This window comes from Symsagittifera roscoffensis, chromosome 1, assembly GCF_963678635.1.
Source record: "Symsagittifera roscoffensis chromosome 1, txSymRosc1.1, whole genome shotgun sequence".
Classification (NCBI taxonomy): domain Eukaryota; kingdom Metazoa; phylum Xenacoelomorpha; order Acoela; family Convolutidae; genus Symsagittifera; species Symsagittifera roscoffensis.
The window spans coordinates 54,004,954-54,027,698 of record NC_087062.1 but is presented as its reverse complement, the minus strand read 5'-3'; the positions used below and the strand labels follow the sequence as shown (position 1 = coordinate 54,027,698).

At 40.3% G+C, this 22,745-nt stretch overlaps 2 protein-coding genes across 2 annotated transcripts; both read left to right on the top strand.

Moving 5' to 3' along the window:
• The first annotated feature begins 263 nt into the window (after positions 1-263).
• On the top strand, positions 264-3,256 carry LOC134845718 (uncharacterized). The gene is made up of 2 exons (XM_063862776.1): positions 264-598; positions 2,671-3,256. Exons 1-2 carry the CDS (start codon positions 292-294, stop codon positions 2,955-2,957), a joined length of 594 nt encoding a protein of 197 aa, XP_063718846.1. The 5' UTR covers positions 264-291; the 3' UTR covers positions 2,958-3,256.
• Positions 3,257-3,268: 12 nt separating this feature from the next.
• On the top strand, positions 3,269-21,222 carry LOC134845691 (uncharacterized). Its single transcript, XM_063862739.1, has 3 exons — positions 3,269-3,341; positions 3,404-3,881; positions 20,433-21,222. Exons 2-3 carry the CDS (start codon positions 3,527-3,529, stop codon positions 21,056-21,058), a joined length of 981 nt encoding a protein of 326 aa, XP_063718809.1. The 5' UTR covers positions 3,269-3,341; positions 3,404-3,526; the 3' UTR covers positions 21,059-21,222.
• The last annotated feature ends 1,523 nt before the right edge of the window (positions 21,223-22,745 follow it).

Here is a 22,745-nt window from a genome sequence, read left to right as displayed (position 1 = left end):
CATTATATTGTCATTTTGTATTTGGTGCCACTTTTGCCACGTGTTTGACTTGAAACTTTTTTCAATTTTTTTTGTATGATGAAAGTTTTTCGGCTTTGTTTCCTCTTTGTAAGTTTCATTCCGTTGCTAATTGAATATTCAAAAAAAATTTGGTAGACCTAGTTTTTCAAAACGGCTTCTTATGTTTTTCTTTATGTTTGTGTTGTATCCGCTTCCCACTGTGTATTCAGTTTTCTTTGCTTCAATTCCTCTTTTTCAGATATAGATAAAACAAACTGAAAGTAGATTAAAATGAGTAGAAAGGTTCTATCCTCGATTGAGGTGGATACTGAAAATACGCATGTTTATATCCCGAAGAAAAAAGAAACATTGTCGTCAGGAGTGCCGAGGAAAATGTTCCGAGAAGTATCGAATGAAACCTCGCATGCTATCAACGGAAATGGAAAACAAGTTCAGACTACACTCAAAACTGTGAAGAAAGTTGCGAGAGGGAAAGAATTAGTGGAGAAGGCTACAAATACTTCACCTGAAGTGGAAGGAGAGAATTTAGTGTGTGACAGTTGCAAAAAGAATGTTTTGCCAGAAAATAATACAAACGGTTGGATGAATTACGAATTGATTTTTTTTTTGCATGGAACGATTTGGTTTTTAAGTGATTTTGTAAATGAGTTTTATCTTTTTAAAAACGCGAAAAAACTCAGGAAATGTTGCTCCAATTTTCATTTTTTAATTAATGAGAAATTGATTCGAATTGACGTAAGTGAATCAAATCACGCAATGTGGTCACTATAAGTGAAAAGCATGCTCAACAATTGCTGGATCCTAAATAAGTTAAGATCTGAGCATGATCTTTTAGAGCTTTTTGTTCAAGTGCCTATGAACGAAGTCAAGAAACTTATTTAAGTCATGTGGCTTTTTTCAGGCAAAAAGTCCTTAGTAGTTTTTCAAGCTCTAATTTGATTTTTCGCGGTTTGAATTCTGCTTTTCTTAATTGAAATTCAGTTGCGGAATGGGAGGGAAAATAGACTCTCCCGTAATAAAAGTACAAATGGTGCAAAAAACCTGGTTGGATTTTAGTTTCAAAATTGAATTTTGACTTGTACGCTTGCGAATAGTGAGCGGAATCAAATCGGAACAGAGAATTTTTAGGTGTAGTAGTTTGTCGAACAGAGTCACTGCATCCTTTGATTTGTATTGAATATAAGTTTGTTACACTTGCGATAGAAAGTGTTTTGCAACCGGGTACTAGACTTTTTGAAATTAGACATGGTAAATTAAGGATTAGTAATAATGAATTTAAATTTCTTTGCGTCTCTGGATCACTTGGTATGAAGGTAACGAATATGCCTAGGACGGCGAATGTCCTGGAAGCGAAGCTGACAGGTCTTGTTTGTGTTCAAACGAAAAATTTTCCGGTTCAAAAAAATTGTCGGCTTATTTGTCTGCTTATTTTGTGTCGGATTAGTTGCCTCACCGTAAAATTGTTTTTTTTTTATGTGCGCAATTTACACAGTAATTGCTCTTAGTGTTTTTATTTACTTCTGCTGTTTGTAATTTTACGAACCTTGCCCTCGTATATTCTTTTTTTTTTCGCTTGAAAACTTAATTCTGCCTAAATTATTTCGGTCTATATTTGTTCGTGTGCGTGTGAGGATGTTTTGAATAGAAGCGAGACTCGAACTTTTTTATTAGCCTAAATGTTTTTCTGATTTTTTGCCTGAAACGGCTTCTGCTCAGGTATTTTCGCTTTTTACCGCTTGGTAATTTTCCTCCGATGCTAATTTCAAATTCTTTTGTTCTGGCACATTTTTTTTTCACAACTAGCTTTATTCATTTTGATATATTTAGTTTGTTCAGCAGTTCTGCATTTCCGTACTGTTAACTGTTGAGAAACTCCTCTTTTTTGACTTTGTGCACTCACCATAATCGTATAGTTTGGAATTTTAATTTTATCTGATTGCAAATTTTTGAAGTCTTATTTTTTCTGTTTTTCTTAAGTTCCTTATTCGATTGTTCCTGGTTTGAGGTGGCCAAATGCGACGTTTCGAACCATTGATGTGTTACAGAAAGGTTGAGTCGTGCCTACTCTTGAAATAATTTGGACGTTTTTAACCTTGCTATTAGCAAGTGTGTTGCAACCGGGTGCTATACTTTATTTCTTCGTATACAACTTCGTAGAATTCGCTCTTGAAAATGTTACATTTCTGTTTCTTTTTTTTTCTATAGCACCCAGGTTTGAGAGGTTAACACCCATGCTTGAACGACAAAGGCTCAGAGTGTGTTTTCAGTCAGTACCTTATTTTTTGCAAACTGTAAATTTTCGGCTAATTTAGACTAACGCCTGTCTGCTTGTTTTTGTCGGCTTAGTTCGCGCAGAATGGACTTTTTGAAAAATCGACTTCTTTCGGGCGTTCCGAAAAATTCTCAAGTTTTTAATGATGCAGGTTATTTCGTTCAAGGGTTTTTTTGGCTTGTAGCATTTTTTGTCAAAAAAGCTATTTGAAGGTATTTTTATTCATTTTTGTTTGTCTTTTCCCTTGCATTTAATCATAGTCATTCAGTGTTAATTTTCCCAGTGAAATGAAAAATCTTGTTGATCAAGTTTTCTGTTGTTGATATTTTCAATCACTAAATAAATAGTGTTCAAATTTATTTTGGCTGATTGTTTAGATATGGATGATCTTGAGAAACTGTTAACTGCTGACGACTTAGATGACCATCAGACCGAACAGTACTGGAAGTGGGTCTGTGAGGAAACCAGAGAGTGTTTGAAAGAGACCCTAGAAGAAAAGGAGCAGCTGGCTGGAGATCTGGAAAAAGAGAGGAGGAAAAGCGGGTCTCTGGAGCTGAAGTTGGTCCTGATGGAGGCTAAAATAGAAGCGATGAAGGAGTTTGTCACCTCTAAGTTGGGATTAGAAGAATTCGAGTTCTTAAACGAAGATGAAGAAAACCTATAAAGTCAGCAGACAATTATCTCACTTTGCAATACATATTCCTAGTGCCTTAACTGCAAATACAAAACACACTACTTTTCGTGCTAAAATATTGCCTTACTAATTAGATTCTATTATTATGATTTTGTATTAATATTGAATGTGCAAATTATTTGAGTTTTTTTTTGTGCTATGTAGTTCAGCTCAGTTTCAGTTATTTTTTTTATTTTGTACTTAATTCGTGTTACGTGATGATGAAGAATTGATTTTATAGTTGTTTTGCTGGTTGTGCATTTGAAGCTTGATAAATATACATATTTTTTCTCTCTTATTAGATCCATTTGACATTTCAGCTAAGCATGAACTGATCTCTTTTAACCTGTGATGATCAGCCTGGTGGTTTGAATAGTAAGTGCATGTCATTTACTTTCACTATTTGACAACCAATACTGTACTATGAAACATTTCAGGATTAGTTATGCTGCAATTTGTATGACATTCGACTAGTGGACAATGATCAGCCGAGCACACTGAAGCTGCAAACTATGTGAGGTCAAGTTTAGTTCACTTTATTGCAACTGTTTCTTCGTATTATGGTTGCTGGAAACTTCTCGATTGAGTCGATCGGAAAACAAGACAGCATGTCGGAACAACCTCTTCTGTTCAAACCTGCAGTTCAGCAAGAGGTGACGAGGTCACTCAATATAGACTACACTCTTAGCACAAGTGGTTATGAGTCACAGTTTATGACACATAGTGAGTCAGTGAACCAGCGAGAGAGGCGCTTGGGGGGTAATTTGGGTTACAATAATGCGGGGTTATCGTCATCCGCCTTGCAGCCAAAACGACTTGTGAAAAGCAGTGGCAGAAATTATGGGTCCTTTACGAATACAGCATGCACAGACTCATTTTTCCAGCACACGGTGCAGCAGGGCGAAACACTACAAGGTAATTTAATGTTCGACTTTTGACTTAGAGGTATATGTAGTAATATGCAAAAAGCTGGGCACGGCAGAATTAATGAAAATGCAAGGTTGCTAAGTTGTTGCAAACTGAATAGTTTTAAAGCTGCAGTTTCAGCGGATGATATAGTTTGTCTAAGTTTTTAAAGTACGTTTTTTTCATCAATTTAGGTTGCGGGGTTTTTATTTGTTAACGTTTTTTATCTATATCTATCTGTCTATCTATATCTATCTATCTATCTATATCTATCTATACTATATTTAAATGCTAGTGACAGCTATCTCCCATGTTTAGTGACAGCTATCTCCCATGTTTAAGCATAATAATTTTGCATGTTTAACGAAAGAATTTTTTCATGTTTCAGCTATATCATGTATTGCAATGCTTAATTAGTTTTCCGCAAGGTCATCATTTTTTCAGTTATTTTTTTTTCGAGACTAAATTAAGTCTGTCTGTCTGTCTGTTTTATTTAATTGGTTATATCTGTCTACCCGTCTCCTAATTTGTTAACTTTCAATTTGGTTTCGACGATTCAGTTTAAAATAGTACTACTGTCAAACGGTTGTCTCCAATCTTCTTTTCTCTATATCTGGATTTTCTATCTTTTTTCTGTCTTTTTCCGATCCTTCTTTTTCGACACTTTTTTCGATCGTTTCTTTCTTCCTTTTTCTAGTTTTTTTTTCTGTCTTTTTTTCGATCCTTGTTTTTGCATCTTTCTATCTTTTTTTCGATCCTTCTTTTTCGATCTTTTTTTCTATTGTTTTCCTATATTCTTTTTTTCGATTCGTTTTTGTCGAAATTTGAAATTTTCACCCTGTAGTTGGGTGCGGTCAGGGTACTCTCAGGGGTTGCGAATACTACCTCCAAATCGCATTTCTCAAATCCTTGTAGTTTTCGAGATACAAAAACTTAAATTTTAAAAAATCCAAAACGTTGAAGATCACATTCTTGTCTAATTTAAGTGTTTTGCAAGTTATACTCTCGAATAACGAACTTGTAATAGCAAACGTGCAACGAACAGGCTAGAATGTTTTTTAATTTCTAAAATGGAGTTACTGTGTTTTCAGTCTTCGTGTACAGTATTTTAGTATTTTTCATGTTTTTGTACTCATAAAGAGCAGTTTCTTTTTAAAAAAATGCGAAAATTCACCCGAAATTCTAATTCGTGAACTTGTTTTAAACATTCATAACATTTTTCCTTAATGTATCCAAACCCACGCCAAGTTATCACACTTAAAAATAACCCAACAGACACGATACTAGTATATGTGTGAGGAGAGCTAGGGGGTACTTGCAGCCTCCCGTGTATTAAGACAGGTTATAGACATCCGGTCTGTAGGCTATGTAATAAGATAGGAGATAAGAGTTTCCCATGTATTCAAACCAGTAATAGCTCTTGCCATGTAAAAAGGTACGAGGTTTGAGATAGTAAAATTGAGTTAGTCATTTTTAAAAAAAAATTCGGCGCCCGAATTTGCCAATACAGCAATGTTTAAGATCTTCTTCAAGAATTTTTAAGATCATATGCATTAAGATGTTTTTTTTTCGAACCAACTGAAATTATGTTGGAACTGACTGAAACTTCAAAGAAAAAAAGGTTTTTCAGAAGAACTTAATTGCAATATAATTATAATTCACTGAATCGTATGAAACGTACTTTAAATCTACGTATGAATCGTACGTTAGATCTCAAATTCAATAGTTTAGCATTGATTTCATCATTAAGAACTTCCCTTTTCGGGTAAAGTAACTAAGTAATTTTGTTGCATATGTTACGACTAAATTCTGGTGGTTTTCAATCCCCAATTCGTCGACTTCAACTATATAGCTGCATCAAAAATTCATTATAGCGTGCCTATTTGGACATTGATCTATCCCCAGAATCATGAAAAATTCCTTTGTTGAATCTTTTGCTTTTAAATTTGAGATTGCGAGTCTTTTTATTATAGCAGCAATACGTTTTGCTGCCTAGGCACAACATTTCAGTGCAGCAAATTTCTTCTGTGAGTAGTACTGGTTCTCGTTTATCATTCTTTTATTGAACAGCGCAGCATATATGCGGTAAAATGTTTTTCTTTGCATCGGCTATAAAAACATATTTGCAGTCATTTCGGCGCAATTTTGTCCAATGAAATTTCCTATGTAATATACAATCGTCTAACTTCTCTTCTGATAATGCTAGATACAAAAAGTCTGTATTCATTTCCAGCTTCCGAACTTGTTTCATCGCAAAACTGAAGAAAAAAATTGAAGTGTAAAAACTGAAGAATAAAAACTCCTACAGTAATTGGTTCTCTGTATTCAATGGTTGATTTTAATAATTCCACTTTTCATAATTTTTTTTTCACAACATTCAATGGTTTGAAAAACGTCTTAATTTTTGTTTCGTTTGTCTTCATTGCTGATGTTTTTGGTTTTTGTGTTTCTGGATCTGTTCATGATTTGATAACCGTACGAACTGTTACCCAAAAGCTTCGACTCAGCAACAACTCCAGAGAGGTGGCTCTCCTCATTTTGGTCCAGCATCGACAACAGATCGAGCAAAGACGTTGAAGCGTTTCCTGGGAGTGCACTGATTAATCCTATAATTTTTTGTTCAGTGAAGTGCAAGTTCGAGATAGAAGTAATGAAAGGAAGTGATGACTGTTACGTTTTCATTTTCATTGGCAGAGCTTTGCTTTTATTTTCCAATATCCTTCCGGATCTTTTGAAGGAAAAATGTGTCTTGGCATGGTTCCTGATTCCTGAGTGTAGGATCTTTTACATTACTACCACTACTCGCATTCCCACATTTCCTGAGTTTTCTAGCCTTTTCTGTTATATACCCTTGTCTCAACTCATCCATTTCCGGTTTTAAGTTTCCCTCCCAAAATTTATTTGCCCCTTAAAGGTTTACGGAATTGTTGACAGAATCAGCAGTGATAGTAGCAAGCTATATCTTCGAATACTGTTTTACAGTGATCACAGCAACCATTTTCATTTTTGTGCTTTCCGATTGTATAGAAACTTAACTTTTTAACCTCTGTCTTGATTCTTGATAAAAGGTCCTTACCATGTTGTCGAAATTTGGCGTTCTGTTTTATCTAGCCTTGAACCGTTCAGTTGCCGATTCAAACTGCTATCTTGTGTAAAGTATGGTTGGTACCTCCTGACACATTGAGAATGGATATAATTGGCTAGCGTCATTTCCGACTACCTTGCATACCTTTGACGAGATACGAATATAGGTTTGATCGATAACTGTTCTTCGCGTAAAATCTATTAATGGTCCACCTGTCATGTCTTCTCTTATTTTCTTACACAAATCCTTATCACCTTAAAAAACTGATGATTTTCTGTTTTATCCATTTGTGTAAGCAGATATGTGCTAGATGTGGAAGTGTGAACCCCAGTTTCAACATGTCGATTCCCTTATTATGGTAGAACTCGATCAATTTTTGCATGTCTTGAAGAGTAAAAGGAACATTTTTGTTGTTATGCTATCGGAAGAAGTCTTAGATTGTGGTTATACTGTGTTCCCGGATGCTTTTCAAATAATATTAATTTTCGAATCTTGTTAGAGGAAATGATTGAATACGTAGCTTGTTCAACGCAATTTGTTGATCAAGTCCTCCAATAACCAATTTTTGGGGGTAATCATTGTAGTCCTTGAGAGTTAAGTTTCCATTCTCTAGAAGCTGGTGCGAAGTTCGGCTTTTTAATGTCTTTTGTCGAGCTCTCTTACTGTCGCTGAAGCTGATGTGTTATGAAAGCTGTGATGTCATTATTCAGTCCGGCATGGGCCATCCAAGTTATATGAAAGCATCTCGAAGAACGCCTTTTCCTTTGATACTCGTCTGTAGGCTGATGATGTCCATGTGGTCGTTCCTATCACTGGACCTATCGAGTTCCTGAAATTGAGAAAACAAATGCCCCGTAAATGTTAATACTGACTGCAAATTCTGTTTAAATCATCATGTTGTTTAATGAGGATCTTTTGATTTCTCCACAGAGACGGTGCGGGTGTCGATTTTCTGAGAGTCAAAGAATCATCTGATAAGAATTTCTTCTTCGTGATTGGTTTCAGGGAGTTCGGGATGTCTCACTGTAATTTGTGAATTGTAGTGGTGTAAGCTTTCATTGTCAAGAAAAGCGTATACATTCAAGTGCAGGTTCTTCTGTCGCAAGTCACTGGAATGAGAAGTAGTAACGAGCTGTTTATTCGTGATCGTCTTCCTGGCGGGCGAGGTGGATTGACAGGTTCGGCTGCTGATTTGAGTTGAATCGATGCGAACGCTACTGTTGCGTTGTTGTTGTTGTTGTTGTTGTGTTATGGCAGTCAAGGGCACCCTAGGGATGCTCTTGCTAGCTGTATCGACCGGTCTGCATCCTCTGTCAAGATAGAGAGTTCAATATTCTGTTTTCCAAAGATTCAATGTTTCATGTGGAAGACTGCTGGGCCATTGTGTCGTTATTTTCGCCGCATCGCGTACAGATTGGGTCCGTGGTTGGAACCAGTAAGTGTCTTTAGGCGTTAAATTTGTAGCTGTGGCCCGCTCTTATTCTGGCAAGGAAGTTGGCTTCTATATTGTATCGATAGGTCTTTCCGTCCCTTGCTTGCGATATTTGCGAGTAAACTGCGGCAGTGCATACATGGATTATGCTGCGTCACAAGAGGTCGCCTCCGGACCGTCATTCAAAGCGGCGGCTTCGTTGGCTAAACGGTCGGCCTTTTCGTTTCCGAGAATGTTGAAATTACCCGGTATCCATTAGATCGTTACCTCCGGCTTGAGCTCGTCTAGGGAGTTGGATGTCATGGGCGATTTGCTGCTGTTGCTGATTGTCGTGTAAGGAAGAATGATGCTGCTGTTCAAATGAATGGCACGTATGATTTGATGGGCAATTTTCACTTGGTGTGGTCCCAGGCAGTTGAAGCATAGTCTTTCTTGGAAACGAATTGGCTTTGAACGATATGTTTTCATTTGAAAATTCTGCGCGGATGACTAAGCGTTCTATAAACGAAACGTCGGAAGTTTTTTTGTAAACACAATCTTGAAAAACACTTGTAGATTTAGAGGTGCCCACCTTTATAACTTTTTCAGGGAAATCGAAGGTCTATCTAAATATTCAAATTCCTCAACTAAAGAACAAGTTAAGAATTGCTATCACGATATCAAAGACAGCTATATGCTCAACAACAGTGAACTAACTGGAAAAAATTTATTCATTGGATTCATATATTTAAAACAATGAACCTACGCCAAATAGTGGGTCCAAAAATGGGGTCACAACAGATAAATTTTGTGTTTGAAACCAAGTTACTAAATTCATTGGATTCTATTGAGTTCTATCTAAATATTCAAATTCCTCAACTGAAGAACAAGTTAAGAATTGCTCTCACGATATCAAAGACAGCTATATGCTCAACAACAGCGAACTAACTGGAAAAAATTTATTCATTGGATTCATATATTTAAAACAATGAACCTACGCCAAATAGTGGGTCCAAAAATGGGGTCAAAACATAAATTTTGTGTTTGAAACCAAGTTACTAAATTCCGCATAAGAGTACATTGATGTTTTTCCTGTTTTTTTTTCTTTCTTCGCTTAACTTTGGACTAATTCTTCTGACGCTACAAATCGTGATTTTGCAGAAAACTTCTCTTTGCCTCTTTGTCTCGAAACTTTTCTGAGCAAACAAAAATGTGAAAACAAAAAAACACTGAATTTTGGTACCATTAGAAAAATGTTTGTTAGCTTGTTCAACCAGGCAAACTATGTTTTACTTCAACTCGGGTTCACTCCTTGTAGGCGTTGAGCGCTGAATACAGATTTGCCTGGTAGTGCCACTATCAAAAGGTAGTTTTCTTGAGCCTTTATTTCGCAAAATAATTATGAGTAAACATAATTTTTTTCTCTCCAACAAAATGTTGACAATACAATGGAGAATCATATCAAACAGACTAAGGGCAGACTGTGAACTGGACATTAGTCCCGTTGTCTGTCCTCTCCGAGTCTCTTTTCATAAAGTAAGGTGCTAGTATATTTTAACTGCAATTTTTGTTGGAGTTTCTTACTTTGAAATGATTTGGAGAAATAAAATTCTTTCTTCTTTCATAAGACTAAGGCTGTTGCATGTTTTGAGTCGTTTTAGGTTGGGTCCATCGTAGCTGTTTGTGGTGTAGTAGTTTGTTCACTGCAAACTGCACATAAATTGTGGATGTCAAATGATGGAGTTCAAATTGTGGATATCCAAAAAAATGTGATTGAAAGGTTTACACCAAGTTGCTGATGAAGGTAGATCAGTCCATGGTGGAGTCCGTCCGATAAGTTAATGGCTGGGAAACATTGCGGAGTCGGCTAACGTAGTTGTTCACAAGGATGTTGGATCTTCTTGATCTTCGTCGTAGTTCCATAAGGGCTACGTAAAACATTGAATGAGCTTTTGCAGGCATATCCCCGGTGCCCAGTTTTGCTTTGAAGTTGTAAGTGTTCGGAGATGTGCGTCATCTTTTCTGTTTCGGAATTGGTTAGCTGTGAATTAAAGATTTGAATAGTCCAAACCACATGCTCGTTTTCTTGGGGTTTTTGTCAATTCTGGTCATCTGGCTGTACGTCGAATCTGAAAGACCATTTTTTGTGATCAAAGTTTGTTGGTGTGGGTTTTCAATGATTGATTGCAAGGAAACCCATCGATTTTGTTCAAAGTGCTTTCAAATTCGTTCGATGTAGTCTGTCTAAACGAATATAGTCTGTCGTTGCGTTGTAGCTGGAGAGGCGCGAATGAGTCAACTGTTTCATTGGAAGGAACTGCTGCTAAGATCGATTTGAATTGGCGTCCTTCAAATAAGGTTTTTCGAAAGAGATGTTTGCGTCTCGCATTGATTTATGGATGTCAGTTGATGTTGTTGATTTGTTGATCCTATCAGATGGTTGGCAGTATGCGGAGTTGTGTCGGAAGGAAACTTTGAGGCTGGTCCTGTCGATGATCTGAAAACAAACTCATGCAATTTTGCTGCGATACTATTGTCATCCTCAAAACCATGAACAATGAGAAGGCTTGATGGAAGTTCTGGTCGCCAGGTAAAGCTGTTTTGGCTATCGTTGAAATTGCTGGTGGCGTTTTGTTTTAAACCATTTGGTTGAAGCCATCAATGAAGTCATGTTGATCTTCGATATCGGTGAATCGTTTGATCAGACTTTCCGATGCTTCGTCTTCTAGTGGGTGGTCCACGAGATACTATGTGTTGCGTCATCAGTATTGTTGCGTCTTCAGGAATCTTTCATGTCCTTCGAGATGTCAGAGATATAGAAAAAAAACATTGCTGCCGTTGTTGTTTGTTTGTTGATTGTGGTTATGCCGAAGGGAGCTCTTAAAGGCATCTCTTCGCCAGCATCGTAGTTCCGTGTGGATCTTGAGATAGAATGGCTAGTCCCACGTCAGTTGTGCCAAAAATTTCTTGTCTTGCTGCTATTGTTCTGGGACATTCCAGTAACCAGTGTTCTAGCGTTTCCGGGGCTTCGTGACATTTCGGGCAGGTGGGGTCTTCGGCTGGGTTCATGAGGTGCCGATAGGCTGCCAACTTCAAGCTGTGGCCAGATCTCAAGCGCGCAATCATCGTAGCGTCTATGATTGCCGCCGTCGGTTGATCTTTCGATGCTCTTTAGAAGTATTTCTAGACGAGTGATCCTGAAGTATTTTTAGGGAGTGTTCTGCTCGGCATGTTGTTGTTGAAGCTGTTTTAGTCGTCTTCGGCCGGTGCAAATCCGCTGTAGATAGGTTGGTTGGCCGCTGATCAGTTGTAGTGTTGGTAGCTAGACCTAAATTTGATCGCAGAAGGCAAGAAAACTTGGTAGGGTAAACTGTTGTTTCTTTCAAGAGGTACAACTATACATTTTTTCGGACCAATTTAACATCCTCACCCCCCCCCCCCCAAGCCGTTTGGGGGGGATGTTAACTTGGTTCGAAGTTAGGAATTTTCAGCCAATCAGAAGCGAGCATTATACATGCAGCGCTTAATAAATTTACTGCAAATTAAATGCTGGGGGTGGAAGATCTTAACTTGAGGGGGGGGGGGGAGGGAGGGAGGATGTTAACTTGATCCATTTTTTCAATATGAAAGGCACATATACAATAACTAACATATAAGGTCCTGATACCTATAACAGGCGGAAATACACTACAATAAGCGTGAAATTAAAGTTTACATGTAGTAGCAGTATAAGATTTAATTACCTCAGTTACCCTTGAAAGTATATTACAAAAAGTATAAAAACAAAACAAGAAATACAAATACAAATAATTAGGATATACAGAGCGTGAAATAGCACATTCATTCATTCATTAGCCCACGTTGGTCGGGTTGGGCTCGTCCTTCTCCAGGCTAAGGAATTTCGCAACTTCCACCGACCTAAGCTACAGGTCTGCGGGAGTGAGTGGAGAGGGATTCTTGGCGCTGTCAAAAATGTGACAGATGAAAATGTGACTAGTTTGGGGTGCTAGGTGACAGTCCGGGCATAGTGGGGAAACTTGGTTGTTTACTCGGGAGTGGTATGTGTTTAAAAGCAGGCTGTTACCAGACCGGAGTTGGGAGAGTTTACAGTGGGTAGTTTTTAGGAGAGATTTTTCTGTGGGGTCGACCTTATGGAGTGGTATACAAATTACTTTAGAGGGAGGGATTTTTGCGAGGAACTTAGTTGCTAAATTTGTGTGGTTGTGATTCAAAAGGTACTTGTGGTGGTTAAAAACGAAGGTAGAAACTTCTTTTGGGTTATTAAGATTGAGTGAAGGGTTAAGATTGGTTAAAACGGAGTCAATATCTTCTTTGAAAGTGATGGAAATCGATTGTCGAACTTGACGTGGCATAAAAAAATGGAGAGGTTAAAAGAGTGTGATTTGGATCATTGAGGATCTCGACCTCACTGTGCAGGTGGGCAGTGGAACTCATGAGTGTTAATCCGGTAAAAACTCTAAGGGCTTGATTTTGGGTAACCTGAAGGTGATTAATGGAGGTTTTGCTGGCGGCATGTGACCAGGCAGGGGAGGCATAATCTAAAATGGGGCGTATTAAGGCTTTGTAGGTTAAAAGGAGGGCTACTTTAGACTGCCCGCAAGAGGATTCCGCCAACGCTTTCAGGACACCTATCCTGCGGCGAGCCTTGTCAGCGGATCTTTTACAGTGTGCAGCAAAGCATAAGCTTGGGTCAAAAGTAACCCCTAAAATTTTTGGGTTTTTGGTTTGGAGGGAGAGGCTCGTTGTTTAAAATTACACTGGGTGTTTTGTTAAAATCTTTTTTTTGTACGATGAAAAAAGGGTAACTGATCTTTAAGAGGACGCGAAAGATAACTTCCTGGAATTGAAAAATTAAAACTTGAAGAAGGTAATCATTCAACGATCGAGATGCTGCCTCTACATCAGTGCTTTGGAAAAAGGGATGGAAATCGTCAGCGTAAGATGTGAGACGAACTTTATTGGGAGGCGTGGGAGCGTCATGGACGTAAAAATTAAAAAATGTGGGCGAAAGAACAGAGCCCTGGAGAACTCCACAGTGAACTAGTTTGTGGGGGGGATTCTTGGGTGTTAAAAAGTGTGGTGGCTTGTTGGCTATTCAAGTAGTTACTCAGCCAACGAACAATACCTCTCGGGAGTGGTGTGTCATGAATTAGTTCCACGAGAGTACAAAGACACACCATATCAAAAGCCTTCGAGAGGTCAAGCGTTGCGAGAATGGTGCAGGAGGGTGGGCGATTCTGATTAAAACCGTCTGTGATAAAAAAAATTCTAGTGTGGAAAGCGCAGTAGTGGTAGAGTTGAAAGGACGAAAACCATGTTGGCGTGTGGCGGTGGGGAGATACTTTGTTAAAAAAAGCTGAATGAGCCTTTCTAAAACTTGAAAAGCGGGGCAAAGTAAAGAGATAGGCCTGAAAGTAAAGAGATGGGCAAAGTAAAGAGGTGGATAATTTATAATCCTTTTTGGGTTTGGGTAGGAGTTTATCTTGGAGTTTTTCCACATTTTAGGGATAATATTTTCAGACAGCGGCATATTGAAAAGATTGATTAAGTATTCAAAATATAGGGTCCCAGGTGTTTTAAGTTAATGTTGCAAAGGCCATCCGGACCAAGAGCTCGCGAGGGTTTGCTGTCCGCAATGGCTTGTTTAGTTTGTAGGGGGAGAAAGCGGGGTTATCTAACATGGTGAGCTTGGCTATTTTGCGTCTAGTTTTCCGGAGTAGCTTTTCTGACGCATGAATTCTGGCATTTGTAAACTGTTTTTTAAAAGCCTTAGCTATGTCTGTCTGAAAAGATTGTTTTCGATTAAAATTGAATAGGGTGCCTTCGTACCACAGGTCTGGATCCGTTCAGGGAGCGTACAACTTTCAGGAACTTTCTGGCGCCAGTGCGGTAATCACAGGTCTGGAGGATTTTACGCTATTTGTTTCTCTTGTCTTTCGCTGTCTGATCGAGAAGTTCAATTGGGAAGGAGTGAAACGAGAGTGCTGTGTAGTTTCCATGGCCTGATTATTATAGCGGCCGAGATCTCGTTCAGCAGCAAGAGAGGCTGACTCTGGAGAAAGAGTCGAGGTGTAATGGCGGTGGCGACCGGCGGAGATGTGGTGGCGTGCAGCCCTCAGTACCAGATCCCGAAAGAGTTTCTCCCCGGCCGAAACCGAAGAAGGAAAACTCGAGGCAAGGCAACCGGACTCATTCTCCTAGGTGAATTGCCGCCAATCGGACCTGAGGAAGTTAATGAATGTCTTGTTTGGAGAAAAGTGCATGCTGTTATCTAGAGCTAGTTCGATAAGTATGGGAAGGTGGTCGCAGCCTAGAGACTTAATTGGGTTCCAGGACGAAGAAAATAAAAGGCTCTGCGATGCTAGGGAGGTGTCAGGGGAGGAGAAATTTGCATCAAAGGATAAAAAATTAAAAGGTATCATCATTTAGGGGGGCGTCATTGAGGGGTATCGTCATTTAGGGGGGACAACTAGATCTAGGGGGATATGAAAATTAATAATACGAAGTTTCGACGTGCTGGCTACAACTGATATACAGATAGCCTCCGTCGGTGTTTAAACTTAATTCTTTGTAATGTATGGATTCATGTATTGCAATGGAGGCCTCCACCCTCTTTGGGCCTGTCTTTTCGAATTAGATGGTATAAGGGACCTAGTGAGGGATTACGGCTTTGTTTCGTGAGATTGGTTTCTTGGAATAGGGCTATGTGTATTTCATTCTGGGCAGGGAAATCTGCAATTTCAGGAGCTTTCCCAGAGATTCCATTACAATTAAACTGGAGGATTCTGAGGATGCCTTTTGATTGTTGGCTTTGGGAATTGTTGCAGAGGGGGCTGTGGGCAAGTATTGGTTGTGGAAACTGTTACTTGGTAAGAGGTGGTGGATGGGGCTTTGCTTCCGGGGGGGGGGGGGGGGGGGTTAAATGAAAGTAGAAGTGCAAAGGGGGCAGTAAAAATCTCGGTGATGTTCTTTTAAAAATTCGAGGCCGCTGCATTTAATGTATCCAGCCACATATGTGGCACCAGACACTGGCTTGGTTTCGACTAATGTTTTAGCTACAGGGTGAAAATTTGTAGGGACCGGGGTTAGGGTTAATGCCGGATCTAAAGAGCAGGGTGAGTATCAGTAGACAGAGGAGCCTGGCCGGCCGCAGACGCTCTGTAACCGAAAACCCAGAAACTTCTGAGCTTCTCCCGACGCTTGGTAGGGTGGCTTGACGCCATTTTCAACCTGGAAAGCCAGGATGTCGGGTCAACCACTTGAAGGCGGCGTAGTCTGGACCTGTGAAATACCACTGTATAGTCCATGAATAGATATTCTGTGAAGTAAATTTCTCGATCAAAAAGAACTAATTGATTGCAATCCTGTAAGTAGTTAGATGCCAGTTGCAAATACATCATCAGGAACAAGTTCAGCACCGAGTTTATCTTGCAGATCATTGACCTATTTCATTATGAGAAATAGGCTGCATCACATTATCGCTTTTTTGTACTACTGACCATCAGCTTTGTAACACTCGTAGGAAGTTGTTGATCCAAAACACCACTTGAGTCCAAGATAATTGAGCGACTCTAGTTTGCGCAAGCAAAAAACATTTGGGCTCCAACCTTTTGGGCCCCAAGCAGCAATAAAATATGATCGATTGAACATTTTGTATTTAACACATGATGGGAGCTTAAAAGTAAGTACTGTATTGCGCAAACAACAGAAACTCCGTTGAGCTTTCTAGACTTTTGAAAAATTGTGTGAACACCGTTTTAGGTCCAAAGAAATTATAACACCCAAGTCTTCGGTTTTCTTCTTACACTGAAGCACTGCGTGTATTAAATAAACTGATCCCTGGAACACAGGAGAAAAATGAAGGTAGAAACACATGGAGGGATGAAAGTTCAGGTTATAAGAGCCAGTCCAAGAAGTCAGCTGATTAGTATCGTATCGGTGAGATGCAAAAACTGGTGGAACGGTTGTACTGAGTTTGGCGTCATCTGAATACAAAAAAAAACATTTGGATAATTTTGGTCAATGTTGTTGTTGTTGCCCTTCTGAGATCTATTCGTCGCTCGTTGTTGGGTCCAGGGTTGTGGGGAGTTTCAGGAATATTGCTGTCTTCTTCGGTTGCTTCCAGAGATCGGCTGGGGTTAAGTTCGTAGGATTTGCGATGCAGTCGAACAGGTGTATAGTTGTGTGGCTTGTTTGCTGGCAGTCCGGGCAAAGTTCGCTTACTGTCGGGTCAATTCTGTTCATGTACGAGTTCAGGAACTTTGAGTAGCCGGATCTGAGCTGTGCCAGTGTTCTTCTTGTTGTTCTTGGTAATTCGGTTTCTTCTTTGGCAATTTTTGGTGGATTGTGTCCGAGGACTGCTGGGTATTCGTAGGTTTGTAAGGCGTCGCGTACCTCATTTGTGTGGATCGTTTTTAGCAGGTTTCTGTACTTCTTTTCGGTTAGAGGTCTATTGCTGTCGAGTAGAGGTTCAATGTATCTTTCTTCATATCGTGTTTGGAGGGTTTCTTTCATGAGTCTTGGTGGGTTCTTGGGTTCTTTCGTGAGTTGGTTTCCTGGGTGATCTGGCAAGTGGTTGGCGAGATGATGTTTTATCGTTCGCATTCTGAGGTGTCGTCTAACTGGTAGAACGGATGTTTCTTGGTGAAGGTGGTCTATGTGAGTCATGGCGTGGCATCCGGTGATTGTTCTCAGGGCGCTGTTTTGGACCTTCTGTAGTTTCTCGATGTTGCTTTCGGAGAGTGTGGGCGTTATCACAGCGGCGCCGTACTCAAGTTTAGAGCGAACAACGGCTTTGTAGGTCATGAGGAGTGTTTCCTTGTCGCTTCCCCAGTCAGTGCCGGCAAGCGCTTTCAGGGCGTTGTTGCGTTGAGAGCATTTCTTCGCAGTGTCTCTGCAATGGGCCCCGAAAGTGTGCATGGTGTCGAAAGTGATGCCGAGGATCTTCGCTTGGTTGTTCATTCTTATTTGTTCATTGTTTATCTTCACTTCAGGAACGGTTTTGTATTGGGCTGTCTGTGGTGTCATCAGTGTGACAAAACTCTTGTCAATGGAGATCTGGAGGTTTCGCTCTTCGAAGAAGTTCACTAGTTCTGCGAGGTACTCCGTTTGTTTTCCTGCCATTGCTGGTATGTCGGTGCCGAGAATGAGGGACGTGAAGTCGTCTGCGTAGGACTTGATCTTGATTTCGTCCGGAGGGCTAGGTGCGTCTGCGACGTAATAGTTGAAAAGGAGTGGCGACAAAACTGATACTTGTGGCACTCCAAACCGAACTATCCGTGCTTTTGAGAGAGAGTCGCGAAACAGTGTTCTTGCTTGTCGTCCTTGTAGGAAGTTCGCGAGCCATCTTTTCAGAGCACTGGGCAGACTGGTCTTGTTGATGAGGTCGAGGAGCTTGGAATGCTTAACCGTGTCGAAGGCTTTCGACAGGTCAATCGCGACAAGCAGAGTCCTGTCGGCTGGTTTCTTTCTGTTGAAGCCGTTGGAGATGGCTGTCGTGATGTCACAAAGAGCGGTGACCGTTGAGTGCTTGGACCGGAAGCCGTGTTGGTGACTGGCGAAGTGGAGGTGTTCGGTGATGAGAGGTTGGATGCACTTCTCCAGGATCTTCGAGGCTGGGCAAAGCAAGGAGACGGGTCTGTACGAGTTGCTGAGGCCTGCGTCTTTGCCTGGTTTCAGCAGCGGAATAATGACTGACGACTTCCAAATTGCTGGGATCTGGCATTTGCTGAGCGACAGGTTGAAGATCTTCGTGAGGTAGTTGATAGCATATGGTCCGAGGTGTTTCATGTGAGTGGTCGAGATGTTGTCTGGGCCGAATGCTTTGGAGTTCTTCGCGTTCTGTATGGCAGTTTTTACTTGTTTGGAGGTAATGACTGGGGCGTCGTTGAGAGGTTGTTTCTTTATGTTTCTGTTTATTTTCCTGTTGTCTTTCTCGGTCTTGTGGTTCATTGGTCTTGCGTATTGTATATTGAAAGCGTTGCTCATACTGCTGGCGTCTTTAATCTGTTTTTCGTTGAATTTTATTCCTTGATTTGGAGGGGCACTTTGTTTCTTTCCTGTGATCGCGCCGATTGTCTTCCAGAGTTTGGTCACATTGGTTTTTCTGTCGAATGTTGCCACATGCTCTTTCCATTTCTCCATTCTTTGCTTGGAAATGAGGAAGTCTATCCTGGCGTTCAAGGTCGGAATGTCTTCGGAGTGAGGGTTGTTTCTTCTTGTTTCGTCTCTTTGCTTGATCAGGCGGGAGGCTGCTGGCGGAATGTTGGTCTTGGCTTTGGGAATGCGTCCGGAGGGAATGTTGTGAGCAGAAGCAGTGTTCAGAATCTTCCTGAAGACTTTCTCTCCGCTGTGGGTGTCAGATGGTTCTTCTTCGCTCAGAAAGAGTTCTTCTGTTTCCTGTTTGAAGGTATCCCAGTCGGCTCTGCTGAGGTTCACGAAGGTGCGCTTGGGTGCTCTGACTTCTGTGTCCCTCTTCAGTTCGATCTTCATGGGAAGGTGATCTGAGCCCAGGGTGATCTCTGTTTTCCAGGAGAGGTCGAGAAGCAGGTCGGAGGAGGCCATGCTGATGTCCGGCGAGGATGGCTGATCTCCTCGTGGGAGGCGAGTTGGGTGGTCGGTGTTGAGGACGCCGAAGGAGGAGTCTTCAATTTCTTCTGCCAGTTCGGAGCCACGGGTGTCTTCTTGGTTGCTGGAATGCCACAAGGAACTGTGTGCGTTCGCGTCTCCTACCAGGATTGTCTTGCTGCTGTAGAGGAGGTCTTGCAGGGACGCCTTGTAACCTTGAGGACAGCTGCTGGAGGGAGGGATGTAGTAGTTGATGATGTTCAATTCAACTTCGTTCATCTTGATGTTGACTCCCTGGACTTCTCTCGTGCCGTCGTTCTGCTGATCTATGTCCATGGTGTTGAAGTCGACAGTTTCGTGAATGAGGGTCATGAGTCCGCCACCTCCTTGACCACGATCCCGTCGGATGGCAGTATAGCCAGGGAACTTCGGCGTCTTGTTCCGTTCTTGTAGTTTGGTCTCTTGAAGGGCGGCAACTGTGATCTTCCTTTCTTGTAGGTAGTTGCTGAGCTCTATTGCTTTATTCTGTATGCCATTGCAGTTCAGTTGTAGTAGCTTGAACTTCACTTTCTGGGTTTGTCGGGGGGTCTCTGCAGTGCAGGGGGGGCATCTCCAGTCTGGCTGAGAGAGGTACTCGGCTGTCTTGCGCATGCCGCTGCATTTCAGGTGCATCCATTCTTTGCATTGGTGGCATCTGATTGTCTGTGTTTTCATCTGTCGGGAGCAGACTTTGCAGTTGACTTTCTGTGCCGGACCGGGGTTGGGTTCAATACCAGCCATCAGTAGTTGGAGCAGGAGAAGAGAGGCTGGCGTTGTCTTCTCCACTACCAAAAACCCGGGTTGAGTGACGAATAGGGTCCCTTTCTGGGAAGTCTGTCGCTGTTGCGGCAGGGTTGGCACCATTTGCTCCAGTTGGAGACGAATCCACCACGAGTAGGCGGTTGCCGCTGGATCCAATTTTGGTCAATCCAAGATATCATCGCTAACAATTAGAAATAGTATAGGCCCTAAGGCGCTCCCTTGCGGGACTCCACTTGGTTCATCTTGTTTGAATAGGTTGCTGATCACGGCAAACGCGTGCAATATACAGCGAAAAAATACAGTCAACAAACTGACAAATAATTATTTTTTGCCATAATCCTGTTCAATGTGACAGAACCAATCAGCTCCCATGGAGAAATTTCAGATGATTATCTCATGCAAAACTATCCGTCACACTGGGAATGCATTAAATTTTTTGTCTTTATAGTGTCAAGAATAAATGTAGTTCCTAGGTTAAAAATCTGAAATTGTGACGTTTGTTGCTGTTTTTGTTTGAGTATTTGTGTCATTTACCTGACATGAACAGGCCATTGTGACACTAACTGTCGAAATTGTTTCCTTTGTTTTGTTGAGTTTACTTTGAAGTTGATTTGTACCCTTATTGACAAAGTTTTAAACAAATATAAAACATTGATATGAACAAATACTGTTTTAGCAATATCCCTGAAGTACAACATCAGCATAGAACAGTTAAAGCGAATTAACAAGCTCTACACGAACGAAGCATTCTTCCTCAAAGATACCATCCTCGTTCCCTGTCCTGACGTTATACCAGTAGACATGACTTTGGTATCCCAAGACGGTGCTCACACCTTTAACGACGAAATCCACTCTCTCGAAAACAAGCAACGTAAGCAGAACAAAACAACCAGTAAGAATGGCATACAGACACCAAGATCACAACCAGTAACAATACAAGCTACTTCGAAGTCAAATGGACATCTTTTGAATCCAGATGCTGACTTGCAAAAAGGGTTAACCCAAAATGGACATTCGACGACGCAACGCGGCAACACTCCGCCGTCGCCCGACATTTCAGACATCTTCAAGAAGTTTGACACAATGCTGGAAGTTACCAAGTCAAATGTGGAGAAATTACAGCAGAACAGCTCATGTAGCGCAATGAATTCTTCGAGTAGCAGCGAATCGCTTTTTAATTTGCAGAATAAAACAGCGACAGTTACAAGACAAGATAAGAAGAAAGACAAGAAAGTTGGTCATAATTCAACAACTTCGTTTTTTCCCGAGAGCAAAAGACATGATGAACTCTATGAATTGTAACCTAAGCTTGTAAGAGATAGTGTACTTGCATTACTGAACATCGAAAAGAACTTATTTTGAACTGTTGGACAGTTACAGTAGTAGCACTCGCCCGCTTAATTTTAATTTGTATAAATGTTTTACCACAATATACCCAAGAGTTTTTGTTTAGTGTTCTTCTATAGAAACAGAATTTTAGAAAGATATTTTTAGTTTTAGTCGATGAATTCAATAAACATCCATTTCATGATAATCTGAATTTTTCCACGAACCGATTACCTTAATTCTTCGCGTAAAAAATGCTGCAATGTGTACATAAATTTCCAACCGTGCTTTATTTACTCAATTGAATTAGTTAGTTGTAGTTGTAGCTGTTATCCTAGTAATTCTACCGAGAGCTGTCGATTGATTGAGGGGAAGTTGCAACTGCGTCCTTAACATAGATATACAAAAATGAGACGAATATTTGACATCTGATGACTACGTTTTTTTTCTAGATCAAATCAACTGCGTGAAGGAAATTTCAAAAAGAGTGCATTGCTTAGTTTTTTTGATTTCAGGCTCACCAAGATTGTTCAATGTCGACTGGTTTTGTAATTGACATTCTACACTTGAACTGTGTTCTTTTCTGCGTGAAAAAGGATAATACAAGTTTGACGGTAGAATGAATTTGTACTTCTCATTTTGGAAATTCTTGGACAACTAAGCGTTGAAACAGTAAACAACTATTCCATTGATTCAAAGGAATTTGCAACTGTTTTCTTGATTATGTGCGGGGCTTTCAGTTAGTTCATCCATATATATTTCACCCGTATACATGTACTACTTGGCAGTAATTGGAGATTTGGAATAAATGATAATACCGCAATTTATTTCGCAATGTGGAACATGATAACCGTTGAAGGAGAAAATACATTGGCTTTTCAATCGTTCGCTCATTCCGAAATTGTTTGTTTTTATAGAAAAGTGCTGACTGCTTGAATGTGCACTAAATGTGATGACTGCTCTTTTCAAGGTCTACGAAGTAGTGTTCGTTAGAAAAATGATGAAATTTCCAAAAAAAATGTTCTAAAAAGTTTTTTTTTTGTAAATACCCACACACGCTGTCAAGTACAAAATTATATATTTTGCATATGGCGAAGTTTTAAATAGACCAAATTCCATGCTTCAATTCAATGTGGAAGACGGAATAAATTGCCGCTCAAGCGTTAATAGCACGAAATATATCATGCGTTAATTAATCCAAATCGGTAAAATCCAAGTCGGTGGTCAATTTGAAAAAAGACCCCGACTCAATTTCTGAGTCAATTTCAGCATGAGCCAATTTCGCTTTTCTGTAAAGACGCTCGACCGTATTTGAAAGTAGCTCGTTGTTGTGGCTAGTATCTACTTGGAATTGTCTTAGAATCGGTCGTCTTGGTCGTTCGTGATAAATGACAGCAGATGTCAGCACCAGGAAACTTTTTTCGAAATAATCTAGGACAAATTGGATTAGAATATCGTAAATACTACCTTCTTCTGCATGAATTCGTATCGCTGTGACTGCGATCCGCTCCTTTTACCATATGATGACTTCTAGGGACAAGGACCTAGGAAAAATTAAAACTCGATTCTATACATTTATTTCAAAGTATTAGTAGTTGTTGTCGTAGCTACATCGATCTATGATTTGAGCCTCTGATTGAATTAGAGAGATCGATTATGTTTA